This window comes from Drosophila simulans, chromosome 2R (genome assembly GCF_016746395.2).
Source record: "Drosophila simulans strain w501 chromosome 2R, Prin_Dsim_3.1, whole genome shotgun sequence".
NCBI classification, from domain to species: domain Eukaryota; kingdom Metazoa; phylum Arthropoda; class Insecta; order Diptera; family Drosophilidae; genus Drosophila; species Drosophila simulans.
Genome location: NC_052521.2, coordinates 7,856,702 through 7,883,060, shown reverse-complemented (window position 1 = coordinate 7,883,060; position 26,359 = coordinate 7,856,702). Strand labels below are relative to the sequence as shown.

The following is a 26,359-nucleotide window of genomic DNA, read 5'->3' as shown; positions in this document are numbered from 1 at the left end:
AAACCAAAATCATTTTACAGCGATTCCAGGTAATGTGTTATGTAAAGAAAATATCTGCAAGCGCTCTCTTCAAACAAAAAAAAAAAAAAGAGTCGATGGACTTCCAGGGTAAGCTATAGTGTAACCTCCAGTCTCTACTCTTCCGATTTATTTCTAAGTGTACACCTTAAATTTACATTGTATATATATTTTTCTTAAAATTTCATTTTGCGTTTGGCGTTTGTTTGTTTTACAAAATTGCTTGAAGCGTTGCCAAACAAACACCAAACACCGAAAAATACATTCTCGCAAGAAATTCCACCGATCCTTACATACATATCCATATAGACAACACTGCAACGTTGCATTTCTACATTTATCCTGTTTGCCAAATCAATGAAAAGAAAAATCAGAGGAAATGGAAATGATGAGTTACTAAATAACTTAGCAGGAAACCCCAAATTCATGGATCGTTTGATGTTTTTTGTTGAAAAATCCATTTGTGCAAGATATATGTGGTATGACAAACTAAATATATTTATATATTATTAGTTTTAAAACACTTTCTATAACTGATCCGAAGCAATAATCGATCAACCTTTGATCTTTTTGAAGCAAAAAATCATGGGGTTTCCCTAATCGCTTCTTAATGGTCAATAAAGCAAGTAATTCTTAAAAAGCTTTAAAAGCTTTTTCCCCCTCCACAATTCTCTCTTTTGGTTAGTCGGTTCTTCTGTGACAATCTTGTTTGCCCACTTAATTTATAAACTCTTTGCTTCGCTGTGAGATATTTAAAAAGAATATCTAATATTAATGTACATGAAACTGCTGTGGTTCAGCTCCTATATACTATTCTAACCACCCTCTTTTACCGGCCCTCTCTTTCTACGCTCGTTCTGTTAATTGTTAATCAGAAAGAACAACAAATGATACAACAATGCCCGAAGCATTCGTTCAAGTTCAAGGTCGGCTAAATTATAATGTGTTTCTATGTGTGAGGTTGTGAATTTTTTCTTTAATCAGCATTGTTCACATGATCGCGGGTTGGGGGTGGTGAAGAGGGCAGACGACTGAAGCGGTAATATTAATGTTCATATCTGTGTGAATGTATCTCGTTTGCTTGATTTTTTGTTTGTTTTCGCCGTTTCCTTCGCGCTTGCTATTTTTAAAATTTTGTTCTGCATCCGTGTAAAGTCAATAATGATACGATGCGATTCTGCTTGAACAATTAAAGCTAATGGTTGCATAAATAATCAAGTTTGGGATTTTTCGATGAGAATTTCTTCACACGCAGAAAGTTTTTGATTGGTGTGTGAGATAGTGGTTCGAAAAACCGCTTTATTCGCGATACTTTCGATAGAGTGCTCCATTATGACGGGAATTTATAATCTAGCATGACTTAAGGTTGTATAACCAAGTATCCGTTGGTGGAGAGTCGTTATTAGAGACTTGATTTTGCTTGATTCAATGCTGAATCATAACTGTTCGGTTGCTGGCAACGTATTTTGTTTAAATGTTTCGCACTATTTGTACATTAGTAATATGATAAAACACTAGTGTAGTAATGGCAATTATGTGAGATATAAATATTGCGTAAATTAGATAGTTTTGCAATCGTACAGCCTGATTTACCCAAAATAGGTTTTGAAAATTTTGTTTTTCGCTTTTAACGCCCACCATTTCTCTCCCTATTTCTGGTTTTGGCCCAGTTGAAAGCTGTTTGCATGGCCTTGACCCAATTTACACAGGCACATTGCATACATACGCAAAACAGGCAAAGTCGACAGATAATATTTTTGTTATTTTTTTGTGTAACTTGCAATGTGCCCAAAGCTTTTATCACATCACGCAAACCACAAGTGAAAAAACAAATTATTTACTTGCAGTCCTTGCTTTTTGTTAGTTTATGTGTGTGAATGTTTTTGGAGAAATTCAAACGTTTGTTATTCATGTATCTTTGGATAGGCATTTTAATGTAGTTTATGTGAAAGAATTTATTCTTATCTTAAGTTAGTTGTAGTTGGATTATGTATCTTATATTAAGACTTCTTACCTCTCTTGCGCTAATTCCCATTACATATTTGTGGTTTTCCTTGCATTTAGATTGGAGATATAGAATGATAGTAGGCATAGGTAATGATAGGACAGAATAGAGCTTTTTTCTTCGGCAAAAACGGCTTAAAGTAGAAATTAAACTGACCTTTAAACATAAAAGACGTAAACAAATCTAGAAAACATTTAACCACCTAGACAAATACTTAATAGGAAAATGGTTTTTAAGTTTGTTGGATCGTAAATGCTTATTTATGAATTTGTGTTTAGTCTCTGTGTTGCTTGTCGCTCAAAGAATGTGCTACTTTGTAATTTTTATTCAACAATGATTTTTATAAACCGATGAAAGAAACGAAAATTTTCTATACAACTACAATGCAAAAGTATAAACAAATTTGGATTTAAATGTTTTTCCTTCTAGAAGCTAATGTTTGTCAGTGAGAGGTTAAGCATACACAGTTTGTTCTTTCATTTGTTTTTGGTTTCGGAGTCGATATTTTTGGGTCTTTCTGTCCCCTATCCGCATTTGAAATATTGGTCCATTGGTTGCAGACTCAATGGTTGTGCCCAAAATCACCGCGGTGCGCGGTAGCTCGATGCGTCTGGCCAGAAGAAAGGCCACCCTAGCCATCGCTACGGCGATATCCACTTCCGTCAGTGCCACGCACATGATGTCCAGGCGTAAGCGCACGGTGATGGCGGCTACCTCTTCATCGTGCAGGTAAATTTTGATAGGCGATTGGCGCTTGGATTTTGGATCCTTTCATGATGAATCTGTATCCCAAAAGCCGATGATGATATTTCCGTTTCCTCTAGAAATGCCAGCAGCGGTGAAAATGATCCCTCCACATCCACAAGCGCATCGGCTACCACCGCTTCCATATCAAAATCGAAATCGAAATGCAAGTTGGCGGATTCGGCGGATGCAGCTCCCTTCGTGTGCCAGACGTGTGGACGTCGCTACCAAGTCCTTGGCACTTTGAGGCGTCACATGCGCAAAGAGTGCAATCAGCCGAAGAAGTATGTGTGCCGCATGTGCGAACGTCGTTTCCACTATAATTTCAAGCTGCAAGATCACTACTACTATGTGCACAAAGGCGTCCAAAAGAGGGAATAGTTCAGTTTATAAGGACAAAAGTGTAACCGATGTAAAACACCCGTACACTCATCTTATTAGAACACAACACACTCAACATAAAACTACAATAAACTTGGGTAGATTTTCAACTTGTGGTTCTTCTGTATCTCAGATCGTGGCTAAGTGGAAGTTGAGTGGACCAGGTGAAGTGGTTAGAAGTGGATTTGATTGAGTGATTGAAGGGATTCCAGTGTTGCCAGCAAACTATTTTATGTACTTCATAGACAAGTCAATCAATTCAAGTAGACGAGAGATTTAATTATTTAATAATTACAATTATCCATAACCTAGAGACAATTTTGTTTAGTGCATTTGCTAATTAGGCATGATGTGTCTATGACTCGTAGATGTAGACTGACTGTTAGATGTAGTTTAGCTAATATACTTCAATAATGAGTATTTTACATTCTCTGATCATTGGAAACTACATTTCTTAATACTGGGAATTTGAGAGTATTCTTTAGCGATTGATCTAGAATTGATGAAATTTTTAAAACATTTTCAAACTACTGCTAAACAAAAACAATTAGGGAAAAATTACGCCATTGCTTTAAGTTTATGTATGTTATTATTCCCGTTAGTTTCTTTTCTTTGATATATGTCATATAGACAGTCTGGTTTGACCTTGCATATAACGTTAAGATAGTGAAGTTGGCAACACTGTGATTTTCGAAGTTTGTGTGTTTGAAATATAAAGCTTTGTCTGTCGATTGCTCGCTTTTTCCATTCTGTTCTCTGTTTTCCTGGCTTTTATGTGTTTTGTTTCTCTATCTCCCCTTTGCTCAAACATTTAATTGCAGGTCTGCTCGAATTGAGTTTGAATCAAATGTTTTACTATGACAGCGAAATGCCGCCGCCACCGATACCGCCACCCGTGGTCGTTGAGTCGCCGCCAGCTTCGCCACCACTTGCAGTGGTTACACCTGTGGTGCAACTGCGACGTGGAAAGCTGCGATCGCGGAGAAGGAAGGCGGCAAACAGTAGTAGCAGCACCACCAAGAAGAGCATTCCACCGCCAACGGTGCGGAGCAGCTCGGCGGCGAATCTGGCGAGAAACGCGGATATGCGGGACGATGGGAAGCTCCAGTGTCCACAGTGTCCGAACGCCTACACCAGGTTATCCGCATTGAAACGGCACCTGGAGTTCGAGTGCGGGATGCTGGAGAACTTCCGGTGTCAGGTTTGCGATGCTGGATTCAAGCGTAAGGACTCGCTGAATCGGCATTGCAAGGTCAAGAAGCACAATACCAAATATTTGTTTTAGACTGATCAAAGAAGCCATTAAAAACGTTAAGATAACGATGCCAATTTATGAATTACCCTGGGAACTCTTTTCTTCAATGTTGACTCGACTTCTTTCTCGCGTGTCCCATGATCAACCAGCATATAAAGCCATATGATATCTGTATATGTTATATTTTTGCTTGCTCAAAAACAGATCCACACTTACATTTTCTCTCCATATAAGCTCCTTTTTTCATAAATCACACACCCGAACAAACAACACACCAACAAAGGAACACTCCTTTTTCTCGTGATGAGGTATCTGTCTTTTCTCTCAATCCCGACCCACCTTTCTACGTCTTGCTCCACCTAAGATTAATCTTTAACCTAACGCCCGCTCTCCTTCCCTTTTATTTTGCCATGCTGCTGTGCAATTGTTTTTTATACATATATGCCTGTTTGAAATTTGTTTTTGTTTAATGCCGAGCAGAAATTAATTTATTAATTTACCACGAAACAAAAATAATAATGCTTTCGAAACTAATCTGGCATTTTGAAAAACTAAAAAATAACAAATTGCTTGTTTTGCCTTGAAAAATAAACAACTAAACGAAACCAAATCTTAACCTTCGATAATGAAGTAAACGCATGATTTACCAAAAAAATTAACGTTTAATTAACGTTTTAAAAACAGAAAATCGCAAGGAAAATTATAGAAAACAGAATTCGAAACTGAGAAAATATGAAAATACCAAACGAAAAACAAAAACAAATTTCAGGCCTGCAGCTGATAGACGACTCCTCCTCAAGCCAGCAGAATCATCTAAATGGCAGCAAGCTGGAGCTGATGGATGGCAGCAGCGATGACTATCACCAGGGATCGGGATCCTTGCATCACTTTCATGCGCCGCAATTTGATCACTTTCAAGGATTATTAGCCGGCGGAAATAGTGTAGGTGCCGGAGCAGGAAGTGGTGGGGGTCAGGAGGAGAGCTTTACGTGCCCGCAGTGCTATAGAACTTATCGAAGGCACGGAACCTTGCGACGCCACCTGCGCCAGGAGTGCGGCAAGGGAAAGAGCATGGTGTGCTCCGTCTGCGGTCATCGCACGAAGCGGGCAGATCATCTGCGCCAGCATGTACGCAAAAAGCATCCGGAGATAGCCATGCGATCGTTGTTCAAGCGTCAGCAAAGAGCTGCAGCTGCGGCTGCCTCAGCCGTCGACGGAGAGGATCAGAAGCCCGAGACGGAAATCGTAGATCTGGTGGACATGCTGGACGATGGATCTGTGGCCGCTGCGGATGAGGATCATCAGCACGCCTACCTAGTCGAAGATGACGATGAGGATGAACTCCCGCAGCATCAGCAATCACATATAACAACAGAGGAGTCCACCAGTAACTATTACCGGCAGCAACTGCGGCAGCAGGCCCTTCTACAGCAGGCTCTCCAGCAAGTGGCAGCTGCAGCTGCAGTGGTGGCCAGCGGCAACTCCACTACCTCCACTGAACTGCTTAACGGGGAGGGTTTGTAGGAGGGATAGCAATTTGAACTGAGGGGCGGGTTCTCCTCTCTACCTCCATTTCGAGTAAAAGACGCGTGAAGAACGCTATCCTGTCCACTGAAAATCTCTACTACTACTAATTAAATTAACCAAAGAGCAGCGGTTGAACTTTGACCTTTTGGCTTGCAAAATTCTTTATTTTTCCTGCATTTATATATGATGTTTAATACATTTATTTGGCTGTCGCACAACCAAAATATATGAGTATTTCTTTTTCCAGCGCAAAATCAAAAAGTTGAGAACTAATCAAATAATATTACAAAAAAAGTATATATATATATTTTGTATAAAATAAAAAAAGGAGAAAGCTATTAACTAAAAATAAATGCAACGTTTTTTATAAACCAAACCACAACAAATGCGTTTTTCAATTGATGCATGAAACAAATACGAAAAAGTTGAGACACAGTTTCAATTGTAATTTAATTTCTTGATAATTTTTTGGTAAATAACATTTTCTCGAACATTTCGTTGGTGCCAAAGTTGATTATTTTTGTGTTTACCTTTAAGTTTAACTTAAGTTTTAACTGCGGCAAAATGTATATCCATGTAATGGCGGCGTCGGTTAACCTAATCCACATTATATATTGCATAATACAAAGCGTAGCTATAAGCCAAACAACAACACACTGTAAAAAATGAAACCCAACCAAACCCCAATCAAGTCAAAAAAGAAAGAAAGAAAAACAATAGAACATCGAGGACACAACACGAACATATCCACACAACACCACCCGCCATAACTTTTTTCTCAACTCTACTCCTTTCTTTGACTCTCTCTGTACTCTCTGTAAGAATCGTAAAACAGTCTCAGCAAATCTTAGACAAAAACCCAATCACAATTCTTACAGATTTAAGGACGCTTTACTGTAATTATGCCACGGCAGTTATAGCAGCGGCCAGTGCGGCCAGCAAGAAGCCGGCGGAGCATCAGACCGCAGCCAGCACAGCAAACCACCAGAACCTCAACCATCAGAACTTGCTGCAGCAGCATCACAGCAACAGCAGCAGCAATAGCAACTGCGGTGCTGCTGCTGAGATATGCGAGCCAGAAGTAACGATACGCAGAATGTTCAAATGTGGAAACTCTGGCCAGGCGGAGGCCATTGTAAACCACTTGCAAGTGACCGGTCAACAGCACCAGCAGCTCCATTGCAACGTCAGCAACTGCAGTGGTTGTCACATGTCTGCGGCAGCAGCCTCCTTTCAGTTGGCCAATCTGCTGAATAGCGGCATACGTACGTCGTCTACCAGCAAACCGCAGCGTAATCACATTTCTGCCAGCGGCAACACAAGCAGCAGCAGCAACGCCAACACCAACAACAGTAGCGGCAATAGCAGCTCGTCCTTGGCGGCCAAAAAGACCAGTGTTCAGTTTCATTGCGAGTTCTGCAACTTTAGCTGTTCGTGGCGATACGATTTGAAGCTGCACCTTAGGCAGAAGCACGGCATTCATCAGCTGAAGAAAGTCTAGGATTTAGGCGGAATGTGATTCCAAGATCGAGATCAAATTGGCTGTTATACATCTACATAAAACATCCTTATTCTAGTTAAGAAACGTTGTTTAATCTCGCTCTATTGTTCTGTGTCTGTGCTAAGTCAATATCTGAAGTTAAATATATGTGTACGAATATTTATTGAAATGAAAGTTGATTTTTTATCACCGATATAAATTTTTAATAATGTATTTTTTAGAGCGAATGATGCCAGAATTACCATAACCTTTGGAGACCAACAACACCAGACCTCAGAACAACCCCTTTAGGAAAAAATATTAAAAAAATATCAAAATGTTTGATAAAAATTCCATTGTATAATTTTTAAAACAAAGTTTAAAACTTTTAGGTTTTTATTTAATTTAAAAGGTTTAACCTTGAATTACAAGTTTTGTTTACAATTTCTAACATTCTAATCCGATAAGTATTTGATATTCGTTATTTAATAGTTATTTTTAATCTTATATTATGTATTTTTGTTATAGAAAGTATTTTATATGTATTTATTTTAATTATTGTTTTCCTTGAAAATTGTTTAGTGTAGCCTCTTCTGTAGTTTATGTTGATAATGAATTAGTATCATTATGTAAACTTGATTTAGACATTGAATTGTATAATTTGTATTAGTTTTCCTTCAACTTCTCAAAATCAAATGCAACAAAATTTAACATTTAAGTTTAGTTTTAAGTTAAGTTCATAAACAAAATTGAAAGCGAACATTTGAGTCTTGTTTATGCCAATCAATTACCATTAAGCCTAATTCTGGACCTTGTTTATGATTTTTCACACATGTTTCTTTTTATTTTCTTTTCATTTTCATTTCATACAACCCCCACAAAACATCAAAACCAAAAACCAATCAAATCGAATCGAAACGACTTTAATCTTCCCAAATCACAAATAATCAAACCCGAAACCACCGACATCATCACCAAAACCACACAAATACACACCATTCAAATCACATCACAACACACCACACCACTAACCACCGATCGCCGGGATTCGATTTGGTTCGAACCCACCAGACCTGAAGTACGACTACAAGCACAGCGTTTTTGGCAGCGATGATGCGGATCAGGATCAATACAAGGAGCGTTTCCACTGCGCCGTCTGCAACAAGAGTTATCTCCGCAAGCGCCATCTGCAGCGCCATATGCGCGATGAATGCATTGGCATTCCGCCACGATTCAATTGCGAGTTTTGCAGCTCTCGTTTCCGTCGCAAGTACCACATGGTGCGCCACTTGGTCTCCAAGCACGGTATTCCGCCGGCAATTGCACAGATGACAACGGGCAGTGGTTCGCGTTCCTCTATCGGCGGCTCGCTAGACCTAAAGTCCGGCGGCGGCCTAGCTGGTCTTCAGCAGATGGGTGGTGGCGGCGGCGGAGGCGGCGGCTCCACCGGTGATTGTGGCGCAAGTGTGGGCAGTGCTGGATCCCATAATGGCTGCGAGAGTCCCATACCAGAGAACCTGTCGCTGCGCAAGGAGAACTACGAAAACGAGAATTTGTCGGGCTCGCGGTGCACTTCGCCACTGCCACCGCACATTATGCCGATACCCACGTATGGGTTGACAGGTGCCATCACTGCGATCTCTGCCGCAGCAGCTGTGGTCGAGGAGCAAGCAGCGGCCGCAGCAGCAGCTGCAGCCATCGCTGAGGCTCAAGCCAAGAACAACAATGAATCCGGAGGAGGAAGATCCGACGCCGATGAGGATGACGAGACGTTGGCCGCACAAGCCGAGGCTGTCGCAGCTCTCGGCATCAAGCCGGAACCGGTGACGCCCAGCAAGGTGCAGCACCTGATGAACGAGGAGTGGAACATGAAGCTGGGCCTACAGATCATATCGAATTCATTGCTCAAGGAGCGATTGATGAACACTATGCCATTTGCTTATAACAACAACTAAAGCTCTTTCTAGCTATTTATATTATTTATTGAAACCTAAAGAATCTCTCAATTTTTTTAATTTGTCAAGAGCCAAGGCTCTGCGTATTTGCATACTGTATTCATACGTTTTCGCCCCCCAAGCACCCCTTTTTTACACTATGTATTTGCCCTGTACGAGAATCTCAAACGTAGACATTCCATTTTGAAGATAATTTTAATTATGTATTTTTGTGAGTCGCCCGTAGACAAAATGTGTCTTAAAATTTGTCATTATTACAGTGTTGAATCATCCAACGACGGATCTTTCCTAAGACGAACGATAACTAACTCGAAACGTCACGAATTTCTAAACATATAAGACGCTTTTCAGCATGACAGGGATGGGATTACTTTACCCAAAAAGAGTCCAGCATCTAAACTATTTGTTAGTCATTTAAGATGAAACCAAAAAAGTCAAGAGAGAATATCAAATCTTTTACTACAAGTTGAGTAATTTCAATTTGATTTAATCCAAAAAACGCAAAATACTCAACTAGCCACCAAACTTTTCTCTTGCAAAATGGAGGAAGCCATGGAGGTTGATTTATAAATGTAACGCACTTATTCCAAATGATATGCCACCAAAATGTACGACCTAGTTAAGTTATTACTATACTATACATTTCTAGCATGTATACCTAATTTTAAAGCCTAATTTATCCAAAGTCAAAGCGAAACCGAAATGAGAATTATATTTTAATTGAATAAATTACGAAAACACCAAATACACAAAATATACCATATTTATGTATTCAATTGCAGCAATCGAAAGTTTTATTTTTATAGCCTTTCTCATTCCCAATTTGCCATCGTGTCACCACCTCATCCTTTGTTCATACCCCACATGATCCATCGATGTTTTCGTTTTCGTGTATGTTTTTTGGTTTCCATCCCGCCCTCGTTCAGTGTTGTCTTTTTTTTTTTGTTTCATCCGAAAATTGTGCGAATTTTTCACTAACCTATTTTTATTACTAAATTTCTTTTAGATGTCTCTACAAACCAAACTGTTGTACTACCCCACTACTCCATCTACCACTACTACTCCAATATCTACTACCTACTATCACATACTACTATCTATGAAGCCGACCGAACCGTATCCGTATCTTGTCCTGGAAAACTCAACTGCCTGCCGCAGCGCAACGATCTGCAAGAAACAAAGTCTGTCACAGTATTATATACCATACATTTTTTCTTATATATACTTATGATATATATCTTTGTTCTGTGTAAAATCTTGCCTCGAATTGTTTTTGTCTGGGTTTCAACTTGATCTACACGTACATCCGGTGCGATACAGTGCGTTTCGGGAATGGTATTACAGTAAAGTATATAACTAAATTGATTTCAATAAATTTTGGCTTGAAGTAAAGTACCGATGCGCACTATATCGCCCCATATAAGCATGTTCTCAGCATAGTTCGTGTCTATTTTCCACTTTCTTGCTTGGGTTCTCTCATGTGTCTGCTTTTTGTGTCTCAAATGCGTGTGCGTTTTGTGGCGAGTGTATGGGCGTGTGCGTCCTTGGAGCTTTTTGTGTGGTTTTTCCAATTCCTAGTCTTAATCTTTCTCTATTTGATAATATATTTGTGTCTCCTTCAATGAAATACTTGCAAAAACAAAATAAATTACTTAACACTTGATGTTTTTTCTTACAAAGACTTTTTTCTAGTATCTAAGGCGGTTCAACTTGGGTTTATTACGAATATATATATATATTAATTATGGGCTAACTTTTCTAATTCTAAGAAATCTCGATGTTTACAATACTTTTTTTTATTTTCCCGTCAAAATAGTTAAATTTTTTTGTTTTTGGAATGCCTGACATGTTTTTTAAGTCGTTAATTATTATGAATTTTTATTTAATATTTATATATACATATGATTTTCTCCTGATTTTTTTTGTAGCTTAGCAAATTTGACTTGCTCAAAAAGTACAGAAATCGAAATGTGTAAAGCAGAGTGTCCAATACAGATATCAAATATACAGTCAGTCATACACGATCAGGAAACGTATCATTCTATATCAACAATCAACCAATTCAACTCGATCACTTTCACCCACTCACTTACCCATCCGTCTTCGTGTGCCCCCCACTCTCCGCCCCGCACCCACATCTACATTGCAGATTTCGTACTAACCTGGTATCAGCACGCCTGCGATCAGTGCGGCAAGTCGTACAAGACCCGCAAGAGTCTCAGTCGCCATCGACGGTTCGAGTGCCGCTTCACCACCGAAAGACCCATCTTCCAGTGCCCCAGCTGCAATTATGCGGCCAAGAGGAGCGACAACCTAACCAAGCACATCAAGACCCATTTTGCCAAAATGAAAAAGGACTTCCTGCCGCTGGCCTTTCAGATGCAGGCCTCCACGGGAATAGCCACCAAATGGGAGGCCACCGCATAGGGAGGTGGCACCAAGAAAAAAAAAAAACCAACCATATTATCTCCAACTTTAATACAGTCCTTGAAGTTTAGTTCCATACAAATTGAGTTCTTAAAACAAAGGCCAACCAACCAGGACCGACTGCAATGATCTACTGAGCTCGCGCAGGAGCACACTTATGCTTATCGAACGAACGGCAATGAGAAAAACAAAATTCAGCTTTCACTTTGTGTTATGTATGGTAAACACGATTTGCATAAATTTGGTTAATTTATGTAGATGGCATACAAAGGCGGGCAGCCGGCAACCAACAACCTGCCCTGCTTAAAATTCAAATCATTGCAGTCGACTTGTGTCGGTTCTTATTTAACATTCGTAGTTTAGACCTAAGTTAAGCGCAGAAATTTTCGCAATCATAACTTATGCTTCAGCTAGTCTGGCTTTTTCCTAAGTTAATTTAAGTTTAAAATTGGTAGTCTTTAGTTTATAGTCCAGTAAGCCAAAAAAAAGTCCAAAGAGAAACGTGAACGAAACTAAGTCAGGGAGGGGATGGGATGAACTACTGAGAGTAGTTCGGGGTCAGCGACCCGCACACTTTGCATTCCTAAGAAAAGAAACCAAAAAAACCAAAACCAAAAACCAAAAGATAAAAAGTGAAACATTTTTCGATATAGTCTAGTTTGTAGTTAAGAGAGGCCATGCCAAATCAGCGAAATTCCAAATGAAATGAGAAAAAAAAAGAATCAACTAACACTAAACTTTTGTGGATTAAGTTCATAAAATCTAAGTTCCTTTGCTAGCTAGGATTATGACTAACTGATAGACAAGGATCTCAAATGAATACAAATGAAACGCAACCAACAGTACAAGTACAACAAACAAACAATTAACTAAAACTATTGACTAAACAGCCGCAAACACATAGTTCAAATGTATAACACACATATATTTACAGAGCAGCCATTGAAGAAAGGAATAACTTAGAGCCCGAGTCTTAAGCAGTTACTATATATTTTGTGAACCGTTGATGAATGTAAATCGAATTTTGTGAACACACACAGGAGTAAAACAAGCGAAAATGATATTTAGCTAGCGATCTAAGTAATTTGAACTTATACCTATATTTATATTTATAAGCAAAATGCCACTATTTTTATATGTCAGAGCCATTACTAAGTATTTTTTATATGCATATATATGAATATGAATATTTTTGTAACTCGAATAAATTTGTATTGATCAAGAAACCGTTTGTATAACTAGTGGGTCGCTCTCTCCTCGTCTCTCTGCCGTCCAGTTTACTAAACATGTTTCATTGCAGACCCATGTCAAGCATCACCATCATATGCATCAACATCAGTCAAGATCAGTCATCATCCCACAGCGTTCATTCAAACAAAATCAATCAAAAAAGCAAAAAAGAAATCAATAATAAAAAAAAAGCAAACCCAGCAACAAATAAAACCAAGCCAATCTGCAACTACTGCTGCTAGCTCTGCTCACGCTTCACCATGCCACGCCCACACAAAATACAAAAAATTTAAATCAAGCAAACCACCCCGCAACACACACTAACTGTAAATATCACCAATGTATTACTATTACTATTTTTTAATTTATAATACTCAGTGCAAAAGTTAACGTTACCAAATTCATTCTATTTACGAAATTAATTGTTTACGAACTCTAAAATCGTTTTTCCTACTGAAATCTTGTTACTTTTTCGAAACGAAATATGTGCTCTAGTTGTGTAAGATTTGTTTTTTGCCCAAATCAAATGGAACATGCCGACACTCATGAAATGTATCTCTCTTTCTTCTCCTTCTATACAAATGCTAAACATCTAATTTGTAGCGCCAAGCAGCTATGTATCCAACTCGAGCCAAACTCCACCGCCAATTGGGGGCTCATCGTCGGCCAGTTCGGCGCAAGCCCTGATCCGCGACTACTGGTACGAGCTAAAGTTCTCCGACCTGTTCAAGTTCATTAATCCGGATGGACGTTACCAGTGCCCCAGATTCAATTGCCTGAAGAGCTACAAGGACGCCAGCTCGCTGCAACGACATATCAGGTGAGTGAGTATCCACGATGTGGATATAATCGAGATTTGTGGTCGGTCGTCTGTCTGATGATATTGTGATGATATGATACTGATACCTGTATATCTCTATCTCTGCCTCTCTCTCTATATTTATGCGATGACTCCGTATCCTCCAGATATGAATGTGGTGGACAGAAAAAATTTCGCTGTCTGATGTGCGGCAAAGCATTTTCACAAAGCTCCCACCTAAAGCGACACCTTGAGAGCGGTGTCTGTGTCAAATATTACTTATGAGATAATGTTTTCTTTAAAATCAAATAGAATAAGCGTTATCCCAATAGGCAGAAGATCAACTGATGATCGAAATGAAGATGTAGAACATGAACAAGATTATATACACGACACGTATATTACACACACACACACACAAACACACGCAATGCAGCAAGACGACAACAAACATTGAGAACAAAAGGATATATAGAACAATTAGATAAAACCAAGAACAATTACAAATAACAAACAACAAAACGAATTTATTGGATGCCACATCATTTATAAAGGAAATGGATAAAAAAAAAAACCAACCAATCTATATATATAGTATATATGATGAGAATTATTGTTGAAACTGAGCATTAATGAAACAAACGGAATACTTAGTTAATGAACAAGTGAAAACGAAATATTTAACAAGCTAGAACAACAATATATACACATATATTAAATGCAGTCAGTGAACATTTTATAGGATTTTAGTAAAATGTAAAACCACATAAAAAACCTAAGAAAACCAACAAAAAAAAAAAAAAGAAACTAAACTAAGTAATAGAACAGAGAGGCAAACAAACAAAAGTTAAAGAACAAAACGTAAAAAATTAAAGAAAACCGAAAACATAAAACAAAACATACACGCAAGGAAGCTAAGAGCAAACAATTTTAGTCAAACTAACCAAAACTACGTAATTTTAGTTAAAATATATAAATAATATAGAAACTAAACCAAGCAAAACTTAGTGAAATTAACAAATGAGAGAAATGCATATACATATAACAACCGACAAAAGGAAAGAGAACAAAGCAGAGCAGAACAGAAACAGAACAAAATTAACAGAAATGCATATAACAAAACGTACTGTGTTTATTTGTTGCCAAATATATATCTATTATATATATTTCTAATATATAATATAATTAATACGATTCTTGTTATGCCACACAACCACGAAATTAACTAAACCTGAAATGCGAGTGGATGACATCAAAAACAATAAGAGCAGAGCAAGAAGATCATCAAAAGATAACTAAATGTTATTGTTTAAGTTGTTATTATGCCAGCAGGTACACAGACACACCAACACACACGCTGCCTACGTACAGTGAAACTTCTGGATTGAAGAAACCCGTGTCCAGATAGAGGCCCCACTGTATGTAGCCAGTAAATGATACACGTTAAGTCTCATAGAGTCAACTTTGTTTAGGCATCACGAGTGTTTAGCAGAGGCAGTTGGTCGAAAGGGATTGCAGGAAGATTTGTTACATGGTTCCAAGAACAAAAATAGTAAAGAGAGTTTATATACATATATACAAAACATATACATATGAGAGGAAACAACCACATCTACATAAAAATATACACATATAGAACTATATATAATGCTATATTAGCAAAAATGTTGTCTGTTGAACAAAGAGAGGATATTAAGGAAACGGAAATTGTTAGTCAGTGGCGAGGATTAGATGTTGGTAACATGTACTCACATCGCCAAAAGTAATTGTATTTGTATGATTAGGTGCGTGTCTGTGTGTGTGTGGGTGTGGGTGTGTGCGTAGCCTTGTGCGAGTGTGTGTGCCAATCGGTCAAAGGATTTTTTACCAGAGAAAAAGAAAAAAAAAAATAAAGAAATAGAACATTTTGTGCCATTAGAAATTCTCCACCAAAACTGAAAGTAAAATTCAATGCTGCTTTAGTGACGACGATGAAGCCATAGAAGAGATCGAACAATATACTCATACATGATATATGTATATGTGAACCAATATGATTTGTTGTTGCATTCGAAGACGAAACACGATTCTGTTGACAAGTGTAATTTATAGTACATTTTTGTTGTGAGTTCAAAGATTGAGTCTAGTGAAATTTTTGACGGCAGAAGTGACAACTAAATGCTACGAGAGTGCCATTATCAAACAAATTTTTAATATATATATATATAAATGATAAATTATTGAAATTATACGGAATACATATATATATATAACCTAAGCAGGAGGCAACTAAACATAATTTCTAGTTAGGAACGCAGTAAGGAAGTGTAAGGAGCGCAGAAAATATATTGTTTGTTGCTTGTTGATTGTTAATTTTTGGGTTGCAGAAATAAACCTAAGCATATATGCAAGATACATGTATATGACAGTACAATAAACAAATAAAATAAAAATACAGAATATAGAGAACAAACAAAGCAGCAATAGAAACCTATATGAACTCGAATGAACTAGACAAATTATACACAGTATAAAGGAAGCTAAAAACGAATGAAAATCAATTATAGTGAAGTACTAACTGCAGTTTAAGACCGATTTGACACTAATCCAAGCACGCAACTGACCGATCTGCCTGAAGAAATTGATTAATTGTTAGTTATATTGGAAAGTAGAATCCTTCATTTTGGCAACTATCCTTGCAGCATTCGGTCGGTCCGGTTTGTGAATTTAGTGTCAATTATCGGTATTAGCACATGTTCACCTCCTCCCCCCGTAAATAACTAATACCAAAGGCAAATTTTTGATTGATTTACTTCAATTTGTTTACAAAATTTTGCCACAAGTGCAATACTTCAAAAGTTTGTTTAGCAATTTGTCTTGTGCGGCTATTTGCCAAAGTCAATTTTTGAAATGAATAGTCTAAAGAACCATTTTGTAACCCCCAAAAACCAACCTCCAAGCGAACAAGACAAATTGTGAAACTCTTTGAAGGAATAGAAGAAATATTGCTTTTAAATTAGTAAAAATTTAATTGAGAATTATTCGCTTTACTTGTATGAATAATGTTTTTTGTTAAACTAATTTACTAAGACCTTGTTGCGAGTAGCTAAATTATTATTATTATTTTTGCTGTTAAAGTTTAGATAAAGGGAATGAAACATGGAATGTTTCGCAATAACTTTTTTGTTAAATCGTTTTTCTTTAAATTAGTTATAACACTGTTTTAATATTATTATTACGTATACAAACATATATCGTTTCACATTAATTTAACCAGAGAACTCTTTATGTTTTAACTTTTGTTATATTGTTAATTAATATTTATTGACTAAGAGCAGAAAACTGTTTGCAAAAAACCATAAAAAAATTAGAGTTAACTATGTAAGTTACAAAATAATGAACAAAATATACTCCAAAGAAACCAACCAAAAATATATATATATACACACATATATACAAGGACATATACATATACCAATATATATATATTTTAGACAAAAACTGAACAAAGCAAAAACAGCAACCAGACAAGAAAACGTTTTAGTAAAAGTGTATTTGGAACAAAGAAATTGCCATAACAAAAGGATTAACGGATATATATATATATATATATATATATATTATATATATAATCAAACCAAAAACAATAATTACCAGAACAAGAACAACCGTAAGAAAAGTTTAATTGTAACGAAAGTTGTTTATTTTTTGTAGCGTAATATTTAACAACAATGAAACCGAGTAAATTGATAAATGATATATACATATATTTATTGTTAACGAAACCACGGATAAGGCGAAATTATGAAACAAATTTATACAACATGAATAATAAGAAAACGTAAACAGAGAAAAAGCAAGAAAAACTTTCATTGACGAAGCTGATATTGTTAGTACCTTAAAACCATGGAATAAAAAACAAAAACCAATTAATAATTATTAATAATTATAATAACAAGCGGTAGGATTAAACAATGAGAAAAACACAAAAAATAAGATTTGATGTAACCAAAACCAAGCTAAGGCCATTTGAGATTATGTTTTAATTTTTCGAGAAACCATTTAACCCCAAAAATTGTTATTTTTGCGAAAACTGAACAAATGGCATTATATATGAAATCGTTTATATACACATTGTTTGAAGAAAGTGGTAACAGAAAAACCAACAACAAGAATAATAAAGATTGATATTGAAATGTTGAAACCCCAAAAAAAACAGAATCAAGGACCTTAATAATTGTTACTGGGCAGTGTGGGGGCCGCAATCCTTTGTTTGCCTCAACTAATCCATTTCCCTACTTACAGATGAACTATCTCGAAGGGTCAAGAGTCAGGTCAATGGTTGGTTTCTAATGAAAACTGAAACCATTGCTACCGTTACGCCATAGTAGACGGTACTACCTGCAACTGTGGGCCAAGTCATTGCCTCGAATTTAAAGCAACTTCTAGATTTTATTTTCAATTAAAACAAAAAAAAAAAAAATTATTAAAAAAAGAGAAAGAGAGAAAGAATGGTAAGATTGGTTTTCTCATTTTGTTTTAGCTTAGATTGTAATTTTCCTCTAGCTACCGATGTAACTTTCTGCTACAGTAACTATCTATCGCTTCGCAATTGAACTGGAAGTTGGTTATACAAGAACATGCATACATATATCATCATACACACAGCATTCTTCATCAGTCCCCATGTGATTTTTGTTTAACTATGAATTCGCGCCCATTAAATGTGCATTTTGTATATAAGAAATTCGCTAACCTATTTCGTTTCTTTCTCGCAACTCTTTTAGAAAACTCCTGGACGATATCCGTGAAATCGGTCACCTCGCTGAACAATGTCTCGCCATCGAACAACTCGCACATTTGTCCGCGCTGCGAGAAGGCCTACACGTACAAGAAGAATCTCTCCAGGCATCTTCGATACGAGTGTGGTCAGCTGCCCACGGAGAAGTGTCGCCATTGTTCCTACGTGGCGCGCTACAAGCATAGTCTTAATATGCACGTAAAGACGCAGCATCCGGAGCAGATCAGTGATGCATCCGTGGGTTCTTCGGGATCGAGCGATGGGGTCAGGGATAGACGGGGCCGATCACTAGTTCGTGGTCTCTTCGATTCGGCTAAGGGGGAAAAGTTCCTTGATTACCTTAATAACTAGTTTTAGATCCGATCTCGAGCGCAGGTAAGTTGTGCAGGGAGGGGGGAGGGGGAAGAGAGGAAGGTACCAGAGACCACTTCTAATGATAATAAAAATGCCTTTTGTAACCAAAATTGAAACGTGTCATTATTGAATTCTTCTGTAGTCCTTAAGTTAGTTAAGCCTTTTTAGGGGCGCGGTTTTTATTCCTTTTTTTGGCTGTGGTATTTTGTTTGTCCTTGGTTATCATTTAATTGTGCTGTACAGCAAACACAACCCACCAACACACACCTATACATAAAGCTTTAAATTTAAGAAAATAGCTTAAGAACTAAAACGAAAACGGAACCCGAAATTTGTTTGCTTGTTTTCACCAAGTTTAGTTGTAATAACAAAAACAAAAAAGTTCAAAAGGATACTATTAGTGACAGGAGCTGAGCTTAACTACTTCCACTATGCGGTAAACTCTTGCAACCCAACATCTTACTAACCACTATTCGTTCGACTCTGCAGCATCCAAGCAGGACAAGGGCGAGCAGACCGAAGGAGCACAGGATGAATTCGAACTGGACGACTGTTTGCTCGAAAGCAACGACATAGTCATCACCCAGAACAAGGATGGATTCGTGCTGCACGTGAAGAAGCTTGGTAACATTACGGCTGCTAAGTTGGAGGAGAACCAGGCGGTGGCACAACAACAGGCCCAAGCGGCAGTGACTGTCACCGGGCCGGCTGGACAACCCACGCCCACAATCACGGAACTCTTGAACGCCGCCGCCGCTTCGCACTCGGAAGCCAAACCCACACTGACCACTCTGACCAGTACGCCCATTAAATTGCCGTCATCGGAATGCGGTAAGTCGATATTTGTAATAAACAAGCAAAGCTAGAAAAGTGCCACAATATTTATATAAATGAATCTTCGATTTTAGTACTATTTGAGATTAACAATAATTGAAAACTAGAGTTTTCTTAAAGTTAAACTGAAAATCTGAATAAATGTAATGTATTCCTTTCTATAAAATACGCTAATGAACGAGTAACTGAATTTGTATTATTCTTTTAACTAATAAGACCTTTTGTATTCTTTTCCAATTATAGAACTTATCAACATTAAAAAGATTATACCGGCAACCACAACAATTGCCACACACCATCCGCACACGAGTTCGACAATCATACATCCCCATCACATCATTCAGCATGTGTCCCAGGAACCGCACCACCAGGAGCACCATCAGCAGCATCAGACGATTCACATTGAGGAGGTGCCGCAGACTTCGCAACAGCACCACCAACAGCAGCATCACCACCAGCTCCAGACGGTCCAACCGACCCACACCCAAGTACAAAGCATAATCACAGCTCATCCGGGCCAGACTATCAACCTGGTGGGTCTGCGCAATGTGCAGTTGGCCGATTCGAAGCCCATAGCCTCGAGGATACGATACTCTCGTGGAAAGATCATCGGGCCGACGGTACAAAACCTGCAGATCGTGGAAACCCATGAGCCCATCCAGCATCAACATCACGAACTGTCGGATGGCACCAAGTATGAGATTAGCGAGATCGATCTGAACAATCCCAATGCATCGGCGGCAATCATAAGTGACTTAGTGAAGTATGCCGAGATCGATGATATCGAGCTGCCCGACGGCACAAAGATTGGCATTGGCTTTGCTCCTTCGGAGATTACTGAGCATATGCAGACCTCCGGCGGAGAAACGCACATTACTACAATTGAGCACGAGCCGCAGGAACTGCAGACGGTCCATCAGCACGAACAGACGCAGCAGACGCATCACATCCATGCCAGCCAACTGCAGACGCATCACATCCAGACTGTGGTGCAGTCCAGCAGTAGCCAGCAGCAGCACGATCAGCAGCAACATCATCAGCACCATAGCATTGAGCTGCAGGACGACGATGGTGTGGAGACAATCACACCCGAAGAGCTTGGTATGCACGATTCGAGCAAGAGCTACACCATTCTCACCACTCGTCCCATGAAGGAGGAGTCGGAGCACGATCCTTCGGGCATGACCTACGAACTGTCGCTGAGCGACTCGTCTCTGGGTCCCTGCGATGATCCAGAGTCCCGGTATGTGTGTCGCCATTGCGGAAAGAAGTATCGCTGGAAGTCCACGCTGCGGCGCCACGAGAACGTCGAGTGTGGTGGCAAGGAGCCGTGTCATCCGTGCCCATACTGCAGCTACAAGGCCAAGCAGCGCGGTAATCTCGGAGTGCATGTGCGCAAACATCATCCGGAGAAGCCGCAGCTAGAGAGCAAGCGAGGACGCAAGGTCTAGGCAAAAGTTAGGAGGATTGTGAGTACACAACTGTTGGGTGTAGAGAAGTAACCATTTTTGAGGTTTAGACCAGTTTCATTATTATTAAAACTATTTTGTATCATTTTATAAACGTGTACACCCTATTAATCTTAAAGTTCTTATTTGTTGATTATTTTTATTAAGTTTATAAGTTGACTTCCACTCGGTTCTCAAAAGTTACATTTTTCAAACAAGCAAGCATTGTGCGCACTCAATTAAATTTTTATCAGGCTTTAACTTTAATGTTTTCATATTTAGTAGAATTGGTTATGTATGTCCTTTATTTCATCGTAATTTTCAAAATTACAAAAAACTAAGCCCCAAAAGATGTCGACAAATTGAAAACAAGAACTTTAATTAATGTGCAAGTATTTTCATGGAAATAACACAAAGAATATAGGAGCAACTATATTAATGGAACGTAGATTAACATTAAGAATAATTAAAAACTTATTTCTGTATGTATGTGTGCGTGCTCTCAAAAAAATAAGAAAATATATATAAAAATCTTGATTCAAATCTAAGTTATGTAGAAAAATCTTAACTGAAGTCCTGAACATTTTTAATTTTTTACTGCAATTTAACGTTGGTGCACATAAATTTCATGTAACCTATTTAAGCAAAACTTATCGACATACAAAAATTGGAGAAAATTGTAAACTTATCTATATTGGAGGCTTGCAAAAATAATTTTGTAAGAATGCGTTTTCAAATCTTTATATATATATATGATATATGAATAGCATTCAAAAAATATGAATGTAAGGAAGTTATTTTTCTGTAAATTGCAAAAACTTAACAATCTACTCGAACTTAGTAAAATTGATTGTACATCGGAATAGCTGAGTAAATTGTGAACACTTTGAAACATATTACCGCAGAAAAAATTAAATATAACAAAAATCTAAGCAAATGTATTAGAACAACAAATATATATACATATTATGTCTTTTTGCAGTTTTTTGTGTGTAAATCAATTATTTGATTGAAATTAAACATTTATTATGAATACTTATTCTATAGAAATTATATTTTGAAAACTAGTTGTAAAAACAAAAGGTCAAAATAAAATACTATAAAAACCACAAATCCAAATTTGAAGCCTTGATCTTTGTGCTAGGTAGAATACTGTATTGCAAAAAGTTCATACTAACATATTTCTCTTTCCAGGTGACCGATGAGACAACATTCAGCCAGCGATTGCCCCGAGTTAGAGTTAGCTAGCTAACACTTAAGATCATCTCTTTTCCGAGCATACCTAATATATTTCTCTTTTCTTTTAGATTGACCCTGGGACCGGGACGTGGATTGGAACTCGCGAATCCTGCCAGACATCCGCATTGAGCTAACCTTAAGTAAAAACATGCCACATGCCAAATTGTAAAGGGAAACAAATGCCATTACAATACTTTATTATTATTAAGAGCCCAAAATCTAAACGTTCGTTTCTGTATGCCACTAAAAAGTAACCAGACCCGAATTGAACCCGAACCTGAACCACAACCTGAACCTGAATCCATATTCCCAGCCGTGTTTATCGATGTGTTCAAGCAAAATCAAAACAGCAACTACAAAACCCACCCAAGCAGCACTCTCCAGCTACAGTTCAATTAATTTAGTTACCCTCTTTTTAGTTTTTTAAATTTATTTTTAAAATAAATATGTTTACACCCTGCACTAATTGGCCTTAATTTGCTCAACGTTTTATTGAGAGAGAGAGAGTTTTCTTTTATCTTATCTTTTACCTGTATATATGTTTATTAATTTGTACTCTAATTTTGAATCATGCCACGCCATCCTAACGCTTACTTCCTTACTATGTTTTTATACACGTGTATATTCACCCATTGAACGCTTTGACTAATTTATATTATTTGCTTTGCGCGTCCACCTCATCCAGATCATCCCCAGCCAACTACTCCACTCTCATTTGTGTGTGTCACTCTATGTTGGTTACCTGCCCAGCTTGACTTAACAGCTAAATTCCTAAGTGTTAAGTTGGTTTTTTTTGTCTTGATTTTTTTTTTCAATTTAAATGAGTTTTTCTTGCAGTTGTCCTTGTGTCCAGTCAAAAGTAATTCTATTTATTTTTCGTTCTTCTTTTCTTTTGTTTTTCTTTTCTCGTTTTTATTTTCATATGTTGTGCGCTGCCCCCAAATAAAACATAAACTAAACAAACTCCACAAATACAACACAAATCCACGCTTGAACTTGTGATAAATGAAACGAAATGAAATGATAACATAGATCTGAGTATTACGCGCATAGCGGGACTCACCTGGAACGAATGGAATGCCCGCCTGGCCATGCCACTGGTGACCCTACGCGAAGGTGTCCAGCCGCTGGTCTTTCCCACCGACCTGTCGGTGGACAAGCAGCAGGGAGGCGCAGGTCTGACCGCCAAGGATGTGACCGTCAGTGGCCGAAAGACGCCCACGGATGGGGGATGCAAGAGTGAGCCCCGGGCTGCCTCGACGCCCGCCAGGACACACAGCAGTAGCAATCACAGCAGCAATGGAAATGGCAGTGGAAAGCCCACAAAGACCAGTAGCGGTGGCAAATTGAATCATCTTACCGAAGAGGAGGCCACCGCCCTGATGCTGAAAGCCGTAGCCGAGAAACAGGCAGCCGCAGCGGCCGGCACCGAGTTGAGCTTCGGTGAGGATCAGGCCAGCTCGGGGAACGGGAATAGCAGCGACTACCCGGCCACACTGAGTGGAGCCGTTACCTTTGCGGATGTTGGCGGCCCAGCTGGACTATGCCACATCAACATCCTGAACAGCATCAGCGCAATGAACAATCTGATTAGCGGCAGTACGGCGTCTGGCGTTGGCATATCCACCGGATCAGGCCAATCGCCCTCAAATAGTGGCCACAACAACAGCGGTGGCGGCGGTAGCAGCGTGCTGGGCGGTGCGGACAACGGTGCTGGACACCCGTGTCCCGTCTGCGGGAGAGTCTACAAGCTGAAGTCCTCGCTCCGCAACCACCAGAAGTGGGAGTGCGGCAAGGAGCCGCAATTCCAGTGCCCATTCTGCGTCTACCGGGCCAAGCAGAAGATGCACATTGGTCGGCACATGGAGCGCATGCACAAGGAGAAATTCAAGCTGGAGGATGTGAAGAACTTTGCCGGAGCCGGCGGCTTGGATGGCGACAGCAGTGGAGCCACAGCGACGGCCGTTTCCGTGGCAGCAGCTGCAGCTGCGCTGGTCAGCGGCGTGGAGTTGCATCCCCACTTCTCGTAGAGAAACGAACACTCTATTGAAGAAGACTTGTATAAAAAGTTAAAGTTGATCAGTTATTAGTGTTGAGAAAGGCGACCAACTACACGAACATAATCAGGGATAATAAGGACGAATTACAAGAAAATATATAATTAATCACACACCAAGCTCTCGGGAAAACGGAATCAGTGTGCCAAATTAAGCTTAAAACAAAACAAAAGAAATCTTTAAAAAAAAAGCGAATGAGTAAAAACAAAATGAAATAGTTTTGTAAGATGCCTGGATGTTTCGAAAAAGATAATACTTGTTCGAATGGACCGAAAACAATTTGTTGCAAAGCACAAAAATTTACGCCATTTCACATAAAATATTTTTTTGTTATTGTTATTAATTGTTTACACGAGACCGATTTGAAAATCTATAATTTCTATTTTTCATGCAAACAGCAAAGTGATCAGTAAAATGATTTTACACAAAAACAATTTTAGATATTGCAACATTCCACAAATCGTAAATATGAAAGACAAAAATTGTACAATGAAACGGTTAAGAATTATTCATTAATAGCATAGGCTTAGCATGAGGAATATAAATATATATAAAAATATATATAAATATATATATATATACTAATATATAAAGTAGTAACAGTAGCAGTAGCAAACTCAGTGGATAAATAATTCAGACCATATTAAGATATTACTCGCTAAAGAGAAACAATCAATCAATTAAAGCAGAAAGGTTCTTTTTCAAACACATCAGCGATTAGAAGAAACCTAGGCTTAAACGGCAATATCCCAGTGGGAATTGTAGAGAGATTTAAAAACATCAGCTGAAGCCGAACATTCAAAGGATGTACTTGAACATGCGATTGAGCCCAATGGAAGTACATAGATAGATATTCAGTACAGAGTGCCAAACAGATTCAATTTTAGGTTCCCATACAGCCAGTCAGTCAGTCAGTCAGTTAACCAGCCTCTTCAAACAACATTTTACCTCAAGTGGAAATATTTTGCTATTATGACGATGTCTTAAGCTAGAGGAGAATACAATACATTCGATAAGCTCAGCAACTTTTAATAGAATTTAATGTAGGCGAGGCGAGACGTTCGATAGTCAACGGATAAAGTGCCTTGAAGAAATTGATGGAAACAGAAACAGAAGCAATTTGCAAACATTTTATTATAAAATATATGATATGATATACCAATATTCGTAATTGTTTAAAGCCATATGAAGTAGGTTAAGGCAGGAATTTAAGTCAAAAGTCATCCAACCGAGGGAGGTCGGGATTTAAATGGTTTTTGTTAGACATTTAAACTCAGGTACTTAGTGAGGGCTAGACCCAAATTCCAAAACTATAAAAAAAATTACGAAAAACGACACAAATTGGTAGCTGAGCTACCACAATAGCATCCACAAATCAAGAAACAGTTAACGGAAAACTAGAAAACCAACAACCAACAGAACACCGCCACAAAATACGTCACATGCACTTTATTTATTATTTTTTGATAACTTATAAATATGATATGAATATGTGTTTTTATTTTTTTACTTTTACTCTGCACATTTATAAGTAGTCAAGTGTAATTTATTTTTATTTACTTGCTTTCCACTACAACGAAATACATTCCATAGATGATTTTATTAAGCTTTAATGAAACAAACTAATGACGACAAACTACAAACATTCACAAGAACAGATAAACTAAATCCATGCAGAAATGTGCGGCCAGTAAAACTGTGCAACAAAAAAAAAAAAACAATTATTTTTAGAGCTCTGATTATTTAAAACTTTATTACAAACATAGAACCTGAAGGGGAAGACGAAAAATCTCGAATGCTTACGTATAAAATAATTTCTTTAAGAA

At 38.2% G+C, this 26,359-nt stretch overlaps 1 protein-coding gene and 1 long non-coding RNA gene across 26 annotated transcripts in view; one reads left to right on the top strand and one right to left on the bottom strand.

The window, feature by feature from the left end:
• LOC6733888 (longitudinals lacking protein, isoforms F/I/K/T) overlaps positions 1-26,359 on the top strand; it is a 61,214-nt gene that overhangs the window by 13,717 nt on the left and 21,138 nt on the right. For 3 of the 25 annotated variants that reach the window (XM_016182338.3, XM_016182347.3, XM_016182337.3), the window contains exons 6-7: positions 19,445-19,786; positions 20,033-22,938. The exons of 10 other annotated variants lie outside the window; for them this stretch is intronic. In XM_016182338.3, the coding sequence (XP_016026930.1) occupies positions 19,445-19,786; positions 20,033-21,240 (1,550 nt within the window). In that variant the 3' untranslated portion in view covers positions 21,241-22,938. Of the gene's footprint in view, positions 1-2,583; positions 2,753-2,847; positions 3,259-3,969; positions 4,482-5,172; positions 6,618-6,808; positions 7,552-8,481; positions 10,147-10,371; positions 11,045-11,514; positions 13,019-13,625; positions 13,843-13,988; positions 17,948-18,587; positions 19,066-19,444; positions 19,787-20,032; positions 22,939-23,508; positions 26,314-26,359 lie in introns of those variants that run through there. 12 more of the 25 variants (XR_006541568.1, XR_001600069.3, XM_016182363.3 and 9 more) reach the window with 12 other exon arrangements.
• On the bottom strand, positions 10,137-11,616 carry LOC120284392. The gene is made up of 2 exons (XR_005543606.1): positions 11,528-11,616; positions 10,137-10,532 (listed from the first exon to the last, which is right to left on the bottom strand). It is a non-coding gene; the product is annotated as an uncharacterized LOC120284392 (long non-coding RNA).